We start from the raw sequence: 14,177 nt of genomic DNA, 5'->3' as shown, positions 1-14,177 counted from the left end.
TCCACAAGGTATGACCAAGATCCAGCCATAGCGGTATTTTATAATCCCATTTGAGTCGGTGCTTCTTCCAAACTCTCATCAAAGAGTCTCTAAGTATATGACTTTTAAATACTTTATCAACTTTGTCATCATAAAATAGGTAAGCATGCCATCCAAATTCAAGATCAAAACTTTCTGCATTCAATATTCCAGCCTTTTTACCCCCAAACCAATCACTTGTTAAAGTTAAAGCTGCTGCATCATAATATAACTGTAGGTTTGGAAGTTTAAGGCCTCCTCTTTCTGGAACATCTTGCATAATTTTCAATTTCACTCTCGGCTTTTTCTCGTTCCAGACGAACTTATTAAGTCCAGTTTGCCAAACTTTCAGTTGTTTATCACTTTTAAGCACCGGAATCATTTGAAACAAAAACAGAAATCTTGGCAACATGTTCATCTTAACTGCTGCTATTCTTCCAAGTAAAGACAGTTGCAGCTTTTTCCAAGTCTCCATATCTTTCTGAACCTCTCGCCACAACACCTCATAGTTATTTTGAAACAATTTCATATTTGATTCTGCAACCTGAACTCCAAGATATTTTACCTTAGGTACAATTTCAAAACCTGCCCTCCTTTCAAGCTCATGTTTACGATCTTGTGTCATATTTTTGACTATCATTTTAGTCTTTTTTGAATTCAGTCTAAAACCTGAAACTCTACCATAATCTTGTATAATGTCATTCATCAGGATTGTTGATTCCATTGGTTGTGACAGGGTAACCACCAGATCATCTGCAAATGCCTTTATTCTATAATCCTCTTGCCTTATCATTATACCTTTCAAAATTTTAGAGTCCCGTATTGTATTTAGCAAGACTTCCAATGTTAAAATAAATAAAAGTGGGGACAACGGACATCCCTGTCTTGTTCCTTTTTCAATTTTAAACTCTGTCGTCAAACTTCCATTAATAATAATCTGTGCTTTTTGCTCTTGATAAATTGCTGAGATCGCCTGTGTAAATTGGTCCCCAAAGCCCATCTTTTCTAAAGTCTTTAGTAGAAAATTCCAATCCACTCTATCAAAGGCCTTCTCCGCATCCAAAAAGACCAGCACTGCAGAAATCTGTTTATTCTTATCAAGATATTCCAATAAGTCTATTACTTGCCTTACATTGTCCTTCATGTATCTGCCCTCAATAAATCCCGCTTGGTCCTCATGAATCACCTTTTGGATTACTGGCATCAACCTGTTGGCTAATACCTTCGCATAAATTTTATAGTCTGTGTTCAAAAGAGATATTGGTCTGTAGTTCTCTGGTTTTTTAGGACCAACTTGTTCCTTTGGTATCAAAGATATATAAGCAGTTGTCCAGGATGGGGGTATTTTACCCCCTTGTTGAATATTGCAAAATAAATCTCTAAGTTGTCCCACCATTTCAGCTTGTAAAGTTTTGTAATACACTGCAGTCAAACCATCCGTACCAGGAGCTTTAGCTGTTTTTAGCTGTTTAATTGCTACTATTATCTCCTCCTCTGTTATAAGATAATTCATTCTTTCCTTTTGTTGATCAGTAATTTTTGTAACTCTCTTATCCTTTAAATATTTTTCTATAAGTCCATTCTGCACCTCTTCTTTAGCATATAGTTTAGTATAATAATCCACAGAAGCTTCTTTAATTAATTTTTGTTGAAAAATTTCTTTCCCTCCAATATCGATACTGTCAATAGTCCGCATACTTTGTTTTTTCCTCAATGTGTAGGCCAACCATCTGCCCGGTTTATTAGCATTGCAAAATGTATTATGCTTCGCGTATTGTAAGCTTGTTGCAACTTGTTCCGCCATAAGCATTTGGAATTGGTCTTTCAAAAGTTTTATAGCACTTCGTATTCTTTCATCTGTTGGGTTTTTAATAAGTAACTGTTCTTTATTCTTTATTTCCATTTCCAACTCAGATCTTTTCTTTTGTCGGAACAGTCTATGTTTAGAATTCATGTAGATAAGTACCCCTCTCATATAAGCTTTACTTGCATCCCAAACAATTTCAACTGGGGTACCTTTATTCAAATTTATTTCAAAAAATTCTTTCAAATGCTTTTTAAGTTCTATTATATTTTTTTCATATCTAAACAAGTTCTCATTTAATCTCCAAGAACGTCTCTCAACCTTATCCATCTCGATTTCTATCCATACAGGACTATGATCAGTCAAAGTTCTTGGAAAAATCTTTGTTCTTTTTGTCTTAACAAGTAGATCATTTGACAACAAGATAAAATCAATCCTAGAAAAGGATCTATGTCTATCAGAAAAAAAAGTGTAATCCAATTCATTTGGATTATGTATTCTCCAAACATCTTTTAGTTCCATATCTTCTTTCATATCAAAAAAGGTCTGTGGTAATCTAATTCTAGACTTTGCCAAGCTCTTTTTATCTAATTTAGAATCAATTACTCCATTCCAATCTCCCATAATTAAAATAGATCTGTAGTCCCATTGCAATATTTTAGTATGTAACATCTTGTAAAAATAATCCTGTTGTTGGTTGGGAGCATAAATTCCAATCAAAAGAATTTGCCCATTTGCTGTAAACAATTCAATTGCTACAAATCTACCATCTTGATCTACTTCTATAACTTTTGCTGTTAATTTTTTATTTACATAAATAACCACACCATTCTTTTTCTGCGAAGTTGAAGATATATAATGTACTCCTAGTTTTGAGTTTATCAAATATTTTTGATCTTGAGTTGTAATATGCGTTTCTTGTAAACATATTATATCATTATTAAATTGTTTCAAATATGTGAATAATTTTTTCCTTTTCTGTGCTGAATTCAACCCATTGACATTCCAAGATAAACACTTGGCAAATAAAGGAAGATAAAACTGCCCAAGGAGCTGCTGATACAGTTCTACAGAGGAATTACTGAGTCTGTCAACAGCACCTCTATAACTGTCTGGTTTGGTTCTGCAACCCAACAAGACAGACACAGACTTCAGAGGATAATTAGAACTGCAGAAAAAACAATGGCTACCAACCTGCCTTCCATTGAGGACCTGTATACTGCACAAGTCAAAAAGAGGGCTGTGAAAATATCTATAGAGCCTTGGTGGCACAGCAGACTAAAGTGCTGTTAAAGTAGCACCGGCTGCCTGTAATTACTGCAAGTTCAAATCTCACCAGGCTCAGGGTTGACTCAGCCTTCCATCCTTTCGAGGTAGGTAAAATGAGGACCCGGATTGTGGGGGCAATAAGCTGACTTTCTATAAAAAAGAACATCGCTTGGGGGGGCCGAAAGCCCTACTAAGCAGGTATATACAAAAGTTTGAAGGCTATTGCTTAACGCATTGTAAGCCGCCCTGAGTCTCCGGAGAAGGGCGGCATATAAATCGAACCAATAAATAAATAAACAAACAAATAAATAAATAAATACAGACCCCTCGCATCCTGGACATAAACTGTTTCAACTCCTACCCTCAAAACGACGCTATAGAGGACTGCACACCAGAACAACTAGACACAAGAACAGTTTTTTCCTGAACGCCATCACTCTGCTAAACAAATAATTCCCTCAACACTGTTAAACTATTCACTAAGTCTGCATTACTATTAATCTTCTCATCGTATCCCACCATCTCCTTCCACTTATGACTGTAACCTTGTACCTTATGATTCTTGATGAACGTATCTTTTCTTTTATGTACACTGAGAGCGTATGCACCAAGACAAATTCCTTGTGTGTCCAATCACACTTGTCCAATAAAGTATTCTATTCTATAAAATGGCAAGGATTGCTATTTGAACAAGCGTTGCATTTATCATACATAACCTGAGCATTGCATTGAAGTGTTGGAAATTGTACATTTGGCATGCCAGTGACATGATAGTTATGATAAAACGCTTGTTATTTTTATTGCAACACATAGGATTTATCCTCAAATATATCATACACATTTTTTCCATGAAGATATACATATATATATATATATATATTACCTGCTATTCTTTTTAATGTGGCAGTGTTAAAAATATTAAAATAGTGGATATTAAACACTTTCCCAAGGTTTTTACAGACATCTGTGAGTTCAGAGAGACACTTCTTAACCATCTCTTCCCGTAGGGACATCTTGGTCTCCAAAGCCCTCTGCTTCCGGATATTGCTGGCACTTTCTGTTTCACAGAACTCCACCTGGAGGGCATGAAGATGCAAGTTGGTATACAATAAAAATAAGAACACTTCTGAAATGTTGTTTACAAGAGAAGAAAGAAGAGGGGACAGTCCAGAACAACTGATGGCTGACAGCAGGAAAGCCCCTTTGCAGCAGCCCCCGTCACTATTCTGTTTTTCTGAACCATTCCGGAGCAGCTCCAGCCCATGCTGAGGGGCAGCTGAGTCTGCAGTCACACACCTGCAAACAGCCGTTCAGCACAGCACCAGCTTTTTCCCCCAGCTGGATATACGCTATCGCTTGATCGTTGGCAGTGATGTACAAGTCTTCATCCAGAATCTTGTCCAGTACCAGCCTCCTAAAAAGTCGCTCGGCGTTATGGCGGGAGTAGGCTGCTCCCTTGCCAAACAGACCACACTGAATCTTTGCAGCTTTTGAACCTAGGAAAAGGAGGAGAGTATAGCCTATTTTCATGGCCAAGCCAATTTATCATTTGAAAGTTCACGGCTCTTCTTCAGAAAGAACAGAGCCCAGGATTGGAAACGTCTGGCACTGAACAAGAAAGAGTCGGGTCCACATCCGGATATAACCAGCTGGGAAGGTCTGAGCCAGAGTGCGCTGATTGGGCAGCCTGGAATATGCACCTCTCTCTGGGTTTCTCATAGAAAGGGGAAGAGAGCCTGGCCCCTCCCGATTCCTCCTTTCAGCCCTCCCTGCTTCCCACACAGATAGCCAGGGCAGTCAAAGAGACTGACCAGTCTCTCCTCAGGCAATTTTTTTTAAAAAATTTGATTTATATGCCGCCCTTCTCCGGAGACTCAGGGCGGCTTACAATGCGTTAAGCAATTCACTTGGCTTCTCTGTTGCTGAAAGAAAGAGAAGACCCCCCCACCCAAGCAATATGGAAGCCGGGATGCCCATTGCTTGGGCACAAATTCCACCCCGCCATCTCTGTCATGTCAACAGGCTACTACCCTCTGAGCCCCAACAGAAGACAAGGAGGGGGATAAAGAGAGCCATGGGATACTCCTGGAAGTGACTGTGTGTGAAATCATGCACATCCTTCCTTGGCAAAAGGGGAGGGCTGGGGAGAAAATGTTTTACAACCTATCCGGCACCCAATGTTGAAAAAAATATACAGGATTTGTATATGTACATGCAAATACGTATAATGTGGAACTTACCCAAGAAAATGTCAATCATCATATTGAGGGTATATCTTCCTGCATTTCTCTTGATATTTCTAGGTCCTTTTTCACCACAATATTCCTTTACAAACCTCACAATGTTTTTTACTTCTTCGGTCACATTCCTCAACTTGTATACCTAATAAATGTAGTTTTATTAATTCTGTATCTCACATAAGCCAGTTTAATACCACTTAAATGTCGTGTAAATGTAATTAATTACTTATAATAGGAATATCATATAATAGCCTTTTTGGGATGAAGAACAGCAATAATGAGAAAAAATGGTATGCTACCATATGGAAAACGAACTTCTTCAGCTGGCTGCTTTCAGCCCTTCCCAGGAAGATTTATGTTTAGTATTTATATTTCATATTTTTAAACTGCCCACTCCTCAGAGAGGGGCCTGATCCAGCTGTTTAGAGGCAAACTTTGAGGCAGAGCTGCTTACCTGCTGTTTGGAGCAGTTGTCGCAACTTACTTCGGGGTGCTCCTTACAAAACCTAGGATTAAAGTCTGTTTCTCCGAAGTAGGCCAGCAACTGTATCCTCCGGCATTCCATGATGTTCTCGCAGTAATGGACCATGCTGTAGAGGTTGTTGAAGTGTGTCTGCCGGGTGTGGCTGTTGCCCTCCCTTTCCACTGAAAGGCAAGCAGCGGGGCCCTTGTGAGAAAAGGGTCCAGAGGAGCAAGACCTGGGACAAGCGACTAAAGTTTCACAAAGCCGCTGCAAACTTCTGAGGAACCTGGTGAGGATGGAAAGAAACACCCCACGGACCCTGGAACCCCCTTTGTGGCCATTTTCCTGGAACAAGGAGATCCCTCAGCTGCCAGACAGTCCTGCTGGATCAGATTAGGTTGGGACAAGCACCGTCCCAAAGTTTGCTGGGAAAAGCAGCTGCCAATTGTAGTGCATTTTCCATTTTTTGAAAAATTAGTCCTAGCTGTTAAAGCCCAACCTGTTCCCAATCCTCACCTATATACACAGATCCCTCGGCAAACAGGAAACAAAAGAAATCAGCCAGGCAGCCGTTATAATCAGCTAGACTAATTCTGGCTGACTTTCTAGGCAAAAGAAGCCAAAGCCAAATTATGAAAGGCTGGAATGTGACGGCCTCTCACGTAATAGTCCAAGCAAGATAAAGTCAGTCTTATTTTGGCTCTGAATATTGTTGGAGTGGCAGGCAGTGAGCGTTGCTTCGGGAAGGGCTGCTTGCACAGAGAAGCACGGAAAGAAGATCATCAGCTGGATATTCCCTCTATTTAAGTTTAGGGTTTTCTGTTCACCGTTAGCCGACTGGACCCTTTGGGAGTGAGCAGCATCGTGAGTGGGCAAGGGAATAACGGCCAGGTCAGAGCTTGAAAAGCCCCAGCCTTGAAATGACACTTACTCAGGATGAGCCGTCTCAGCCTGGTCACATCGCTGTAGCTGTAGAAAAGAAGACAGTGGGAGACTTCACCATCCCGCCCGCTTCTGCCGGATTCCTGATAGTAGCCCTCAATCGATTTCGGGAGGGAGGCATGGATCACAAAGCGCACATCGGGCTTGTCGATCCCCATTCCAAATGCAATGGTGGCACAGATAACCTGGAAGGCAATAGAACAGGCCACTTCATGCAGGGGAAGCAAGAGCATCCTGGACTAACTCTGGCTCCTTCCCTTTTCCCCTTTGCCCAAAGCTCAGGCTGGGCAGAGTGCTCGCCATCCTCGGCCACGTTCCCTGCCCATGGGCCTGGCTGCCTCTTCTACCACATTGCTCCCTATTTTGCTGGTGCCGGTATGGCTGGGGATCAAGGCAAGTCCAGGGCTTTGCTAGGGAAGAACCAAAGCGAGAGTGCAGCCAACTGACGGGCAGAGCCGGTCACTGGTTCATCCCCTTTGGCCTATCCCTCATTGCTAGCCCACAGAGACGCTGCCAGGACTGCAGGCAATCCCACTCTCTCTTCTGCTCTTCTTCAAACCCCTCCCAAGGAGGGAAAAGTCAAGCACACGAACGGTTTTATCAAGTGTGGGGGATCCAATCAGGGGAGGCAGCCCAATTGCTACATTGGGCAGTGCCCAAAATGATGGCATACTATTTGAGCCAATGTCTTCTGAACTGGAACATTTTGTCCCATTTGATAATAGAAAAACAGAGTTGGAAGGCACCTTGGAGGACATCTAGTCCAACCCTCTGCTCAAGCAAGAGACCCTATACCATTCCAGACAAGCGGCTGTTCAGTCTCTTCTTGAAAACCTCCAGTGATGGAGCACTGGATAGAGCCGAGGAGGTGGCAGTGGTTAGAGTGCAGTACTGCAGGCTACTTCAGCTGATTGCTAGCTGCAGTTCAGCAGATCGAATCTCACCGGCTCAAGGTTAACTCATCCTTCCATCCTTCCGAGGTGGGTAAAATGAGCACCCAGATTGTTGGGGGCAAGAGGCTGACTCTAAACCACTTAGAGATGGCTGTAAAAGCACTATGAAGTGGTATATAAGTCTAAGTGCTTTGCTATTGCTATCCACAGAAGGCAAGCTGTTCCAATGGCTAATTGTTCTCCCTGCAGGAGAACAATTTTCTCCTTAGTTCTAGGTTGGATCTCTCCTTGATTCGTTTCCACCCATTGCTTCTTGTCCTGCCTTCAAGTGCTTTGGAGAATAGGTGGGAAACCCCCCCCCCCATTTGTGGCAGCCCCTCAAATATTGGAAGACTGCTATCGTCACCCCTTGTACTTCTTTTCACTAGGCTAGACAAATCCAATCCCTGCAGCCGTTCCTCATGTTTTGGCCTCCAGCTCCCTAGTCATCTTAGTTGCTCTTTTCTGTACTATCTTTTTTATATAAGTAGTCCTTGACTCAATGACCACAATTGAGCCCAAAATTTCTGCTGCTAAATGAGACATTTGTTAAGTGAGTTTTGCCCCATTTTATGACATTTTTTGCAGCAGTTGTTAAGTGAATCGCTACAATTGTTAAGTTAGTAATGTGGTTGTTAAATGAATCTGGCTTCCCCATTGTCAGAAGGTTGAAAAAGGTGATCATGTGACCTCGGGACATGGCAACCATCATAAGTATGGTATGAGTCAGTTGCCAACTGTCAGAATTTTGATCACATGACTATGAGGATGCTGCAACGGTCCTAAGCGTGAAAAACGGTGATAAATCACTTTTTTCAGTACCACTGAAACTTTGAACAGTCAGTAAACGAATTGTTGTAAGTCGAGAACTACCTGTAATATGGAGACCAAAACTGGATGCAGTATTCTAAGTGTTCTTAAGGCTTCTCGTCTTCCCAAGAATCCTGTTCAAGCCACAGTATTGGTCAAAGAACGAAAAGCCCTATTTTGCTATTATGTCAGTAGAATCGGTGCCGGTCTGAGCTCTTGAAATCTGACCGGGCTCAAGCGTTCCCTGCACTTCCCTTTGTAGAGGGCGGGTCCCATTGCCCCCCCTCCCCTTTGGCTTTAATTGCTGACATGGCTCGTGACTGGATCTCCCTTTCTCGCAGGGTCTTCTTTCTACCTGGCATCCATCCTGGTTAATCCATTTCTGCTGCACGAGGTCTCTAGTGCCGTCCGGGAGGCCAGCATGGTACGCCAGGGCTGAGAGCCCCCCCCCTTGCAAAGCGTTGGCCACTGAGTCACATTCATACCGCGAGAGACAATAAATAATTCCCGAGTCACCTGCAACACACAGGAAAAGGTTCAGGGTCTCAAGTCCTCTAAAGATCTCTTCCAGGGTTTCTCAACCTCAACAACTTTAAATTGGCTGGGGAATTCTGGGAGTTGAACGCCACCCATCTTAAAGTTGCTGGTCTGTTCAAGAAGACAATACAGTTTGGAATTCCATCCGTTGGCTTTACTTAATGGCAGCTTATAACAATTCACCATCGGATAGAAACAAACCCAACCGTCAAACTTGACATTGTTCCTTTATCTCCATGGCTTCCCTGCCCTTTAAAGATTGTAACAGATGACAAAGTCCTTTCCCATCTTAGCCCAAACAACAAAGCCGGCTTTTCTCTCATCCCATAACAAGATGATGAAGGTGTAGCTCTGGAAATGTTGTTGCCTGTTGCTGTTCTGCCAACATCTCAGATGGTCTTCAACCAATACTCTCATGTGGGGCATGCAACGTAATGCTCATGGATGCCACTGTTCCAGAAAGGAGGGACCTTCCCAAATACCTAGCCTTCCCAACAAAAGCCACATTTGAAAAAATATGTATAAAATCATTTATCCCCTTCTTGAAGATGGATGTCCTTCTCTCTGGGATGCCTGCATTTGGATTTTGGCCTTGAATAGGTAAAAAGCCTCAATGGGCCTTTCTAACTCCAGAAAAAGCATAAAGGTAGGGGAAAAAGGACCCCAAATTTCCAAGCTTTTGTATCTGGCACATCCCTTACAACCAGCTCATTGGTGCTATTACCCAAATACTTTTCAAAATTAAAGGGCCCCAAATTTCAAAAGGATTGAAGAAACTTGCATTAGCCACACGGCACCACTTTGTTTATTAATATGGGACATTTTTGAACAGGTTTTAGATATCTACAGAATCATCCCACTAGGCTTACCTATTTTGTGCATATTTCACAAAGGAACACTAAGATAGCAAATACCAGAATTTCTCTGTAATCTAATAAAAACTTTTGGGTTTATAATAATCCCATACAAGAAGACATTGATCAAGGAAGAACGGGTCATGACTTACAGGGGTGGTATTTTCTGATCCATTGTAAGCAATCTAAAGCAACAGTTTTGGGTTTCTTCGGTAAGACGTCGTATTTCAAGTTGTGCCTGTTAAAGCTCATAGTAAACCTAGAAGGATATTAGCGATTTAGTTGAATAAAAGGATTATTGAATGACTCTAGAGCTCATCTACACAGCAATCCCAGTGAAGCCATTTCTTCTCCAAATTTCCCAAGAAGGAAATCTCTCCTCTGCCTCCAAGTCCAACTTACACCTGGGGCTGGTGCATCTCCAGTTGATTCAGGATGTCCTTCTGCACTCTGGGGTTGGCGGTGGCAGTAAGAGCCATCATGGGAACCAAGGAGAACTTCTTTCGGAGCATGTTAAGCCGCTTGTAATCTTGGCGAAAATCATGACCCCACTAATAAAAAGATTTTTAAAAGTTACATTTACATTTATATAGTCATGTGAAAAAAGCACACTTTTTGTGTTCTATAGTTTTATGTATCAAGACATAGTAAAAATCATCTGATCCTTACCAGTTTTTAAAGGGAGGTAAACACAACCTCAGATGAACAGGAGTACGTGTCCTGATATGTAAAACCACAGAATTCCAGCAGGGTGTAACTTTCTTTATCACACGACTGTATTCCGCATCTACTATTTTTACAAATAACTCAAGGCTGCAAACATATCCATTCCTCCTTCTGTTAACCCCACAACAACAACCCTGTGAGACGGGCTGGGCTGAAAGAGGGGGACTAGCTCAAAGTCACCCTGCTGGCTTTCATGCCAAAGGTGGGAGTTGTAGGTCTCCCACTTTCCGGCCTGGTGCCTTGACCGCTAGTGAAATAGACAACCGTTGTGGCCGTCTGTGCCCTTTTCAATGAAAACAGATCACCTGACTGACGCAATGGGCCTCATCGATCACAAAGCGAGCCAAGAGCTGCCGCTGGTACAGATTCTCCAGCGCTGACATCAGCCGACCACTCGAGCAAACCTGGGGAAAGCAAGAGCAGCAGGAGGCCCAGAGGCCGCAACTCTGGCACTGTTCCAAGACTTCTTGTCTCCTTCACCCTCAGGCCCCATCAGGCAGGCAACAGCAACCAAAGCCTCCTCACCTATGCAGGGACCTGGGCAGAGCCAACTCCATCCAAACCCTTTGGGTCAGCTGGAGCGCTGCTAAGCAGCTCAGGCCTCCATACAAACCTTCTCTGGAGTAACGTAGAGGAGTTTTATGATGGGATCTTTCTTTGAGAGCTGCATGTAAATTCGGGATGCTTCGGCATCAGTCTTGTCGCCTGTGAGGTACGTGGCTGGAATCTAGACAGAGAAGACAGTGGCTCTAATTTGCAGCTAATCTTGGTTGCTGCTGACCGCTTCATTCGGAAACTGATCAACAGTAAGGCCAATGCTTGTGCTTGGAGTGGGGAAGGTCAGATCACTGCTCTGCTCTTGGCCAATGCTCGTCCCTTCAGCCACAGAACCAAATTGTAAGAAGCACCACATAATTCTAGATGGACCTGTACTTATAACTGCTGTTATATATTGGAAGCCACTTTTGTATAATGTTTTTCTTACTTTTCTACTTTTCTTCAATTTTCTTTTCTTGTATTTTTGCTATTTCTTTGTCTTAGTGTTCATCTTCTCATTTAAATGTTTCAATAACAATTATATGTAAAAAACCCCAATTCCGGCTGGACCCATAACTCTGGGGAAGCCAAGGCTACATTGTTATTTCGATGAAAGCAGTTATACACCAGGTTTTCTTCCTAGATTTTTAACAGGACTAACCCACTAAATTTTGTATGAACACAGATTCTACAAGAATTTAGAGTTTTATATTTGCACAGTCACACTGTAAAGAGCAGAAATCAATATGCCCGTGACAGATACAGTGATCTTAAAAAGTTTTGCATTTCATGCAATTTACAGACAATCAAGCAGGAAGCCATCTTGAACTCACATCCATTGAGGTCAGCTTCTGGACTTGATCCACTATCAGGGACCTCAACGGAGAGATGACGATGGTGACTCCCACCGAAACACAGGCTGGTAGCTGATAGCACAGACTCTTGCCACCTCCTGAGCAGAGCAAAAGCACAAGATGAAAATTTTACTCATGTTCTATTCTGCTACTAGTTCTATACGCACAACCATGGGAGGAGGCCCAGTGCTTCCACTCACTTTCTCCATCACCTCTACTACCATGAAGATTAAAATCTGACCCGAGACTGAGATGCAAAGAACCACTAAGTTCAACCTTCTGTTTGGTGCAGGAGTGAAGCATCCCCGGAAGATCCTTAACACTTGCTCAGATAAAATACAGTTATTTCTTATGAAATTTATTTTAGGAGATCATTCTTTGGGTTTTTATTTAAAGTGCAGCCAAAGATTAGATTGCATAGGAATTCAGATTATTATGCACACTGACTGAAATCCTGAAAATGACTTCTAATCATAATGAACAGCAAATCATACATTAAAATTAAAACAGAAAATAGCTTTATAATTTTTTTTTTAATTTGATTTATATGCCGCCCTTCTCCGAAGACTCAGGGCGGCTTACAATGCGTTAAGCAATAGCCTTCATACTTTTTTTTTAATTTGATTTGTATACCGCCCTACTCCCGAAGGACTCAGGGCGGTGAACAGCCAAACAATAAAATAACATAGATACAAAAAATTTAAAAAACCAGATAAAATCAGATTAAATCATTTTGGCCCAGACAAATTTAAAACACCCCAATAATTTAAAAACAGATTAAAATTTACATGTTTAAAAAGGGAAGAGATTAGGCCAAGCCCGCCTGATGGAATAAAAAGGTCTTCACAGCGCGGCGGAAGGTGCGCAGATCCGGGATCCTCCGTATCTCTGGGGGGAGCTCATTCCAGATGGTAGGTGCCCCCACAGAGAAGGCTCTCCCCCTAGGGGTCGCCAGCCGACATTGTTTGGCTGACGGCACCCGGAGGAGTCCCTCTCTATGAGAGCGTACTGGCCGGTGGGAGGCTATTGGTGGTAGTAGGCGGTCCCGTAGATAACCAGGTCCTAAGCCATGGAGCGCTTTAAAGGTGGTAACCAAAACCTTGAAGCGCACCCGGAAGACCACCGGGAGCCAGTGCAGCTCGCGCAGGAGAGGTGTCACATGGGAGCGCCATGTCGCTCCCATTACCACCCGCGCGGCCGCACTCTGCGCCAGTTGGAGCCTCCGGGTGCTCCTCAAGGGGAGCCCCATGTAGAGAGCATTACAATAGTCCAGGCTTTTGTAAATATACTTTTGTATATTTATACAAAGTCAGCTTATTGCCCCCACAATCTGGGTCCTCATTTTACCTACCTTAGAAAGGATGGAAGGCTGAGTCAACCTTGAGCCTGGTGAGATTTGAACTTGTAGTAATTGCAGGCAGCTGATGTTAATAACAGTGCTTTAGTCTGCTGCGCTACCAGGCTCCTGGTATGGGGCAGAAGAGTGCTCAGTCTGGGTTGTAAATGTGTAATTCAACCAAGTAAGAAATCCAATAGTTTATTTTCTTCCAAGAACTGTTAACCACCCAATCAAGAAAAGTGAACTCACAAAAGAAAAAGAGTGGCAGATGAAAAACAGTGGATCCATTTTCCCACGCTTCTATGGAGATCCAGAAATACACACGCCTGACATATCTCTTCATCCAAGTGTATGGCTAAAGAGACTCCAACATACAACAAAGCTAAAGAATGTACAAAAAAGCTTGGACATCTCATACAGGGAGTGAATATTCCATCCACCCCCCACTAAAGGCCTCCAAAGTATCAAAGATCTCATAACAGAAGAGGATGAGATTACAGTTTCATTCAATGTCACAGCACCATTTACATTCATAGATCCAGGACTAGTGAAAGAATCCAGGGCAGCAGAACTACATAACACACCCAAGCTAACCATGAAATATGCAGAATCATGGCTCTTATCAACTTCTGCCTCTCTATCTACTTTCAGTTTGATGAACAAATATACCAACAAATCGGAGGAAAACCCTGGCAGAATCACCATTCTCAGATCTCCTAACAGAGACTATAATGCAACATCTGGAAAGCACAGCACTCCCAGGCATTTGACCAAAAGTATAGAACTCAGGGTGGATAAAAATCAATGATTTTTTTAAAAAAATCAAAAAAATCAGATTTTTCTGATTCAAAT

General features: G+C 42.3%; 1 protein-coding gene across 6 annotated transcripts in view; it reads right to left on the bottom strand.

Moving 5' to 3' along the window:
- BLM (BLM RecQ like helicase) overlaps positions 1-14,177 on the bottom strand; it is a 34,895-nt gene that overhangs the window by 3,730 nt on the left and 16,988 nt on the right. For all 6 annotated transcript variants that reach the window (XM_034435527.3, XM_034435528.3, XM_034435529.3 and 3 more), the window contains exons 8-18: positions 11,966-12,084; positions 11,209-11,322; positions 10,901-10,999; positions 10,272-10,420; positions 10,022-10,128; positions 8,834-8,994; positions 6,726-6,921; positions 5,786-5,976; positions 5,332-5,473; positions 4,388-4,587; positions 3,975-4,167 (exon numbers count right to left, since the gene is read on the bottom strand). In XM_034435527.3, coding sequence (XP_034291418.2) covers positions 3,975-4,167; positions 4,388-4,587; positions 5,332-5,473; positions 5,786-5,976; positions 6,726-6,921; positions 8,834-8,994; positions 10,022-10,128; positions 10,272-10,420; positions 10,901-10,999; positions 11,209-11,322; positions 11,966-12,084 — 1,671 coding nt within the window. The remainder of the gene's footprint in view (positions 1-3,974; positions 4,168-4,387; positions 4,588-5,331; positions 5,474-5,785; positions 5,977-6,725; positions 6,922-8,833; positions 8,995-10,021; positions 10,129-10,271; positions 10,421-10,900; positions 11,000-11,208; positions 11,323-11,965; positions 12,085-14,177) is intronic.

This window comes from Pantherophis guttatus, chromosome 13 (assembly GCF_059756535.1).
Source record: "Pantherophis guttatus breed Tessera chromosome 13, ASM5975653v1, whole genome shotgun sequence".
NCBI lineage: Eukaryota > Metazoa > Chordata > Lepidosauria > Squamata > Colubridae > Pantherophis > Pantherophis guttatus.
The sequence above is the reverse complement of the archived record's forward strand: the minus strand, read 5'-3'. Positions and strand labels throughout refer to the sequence as shown.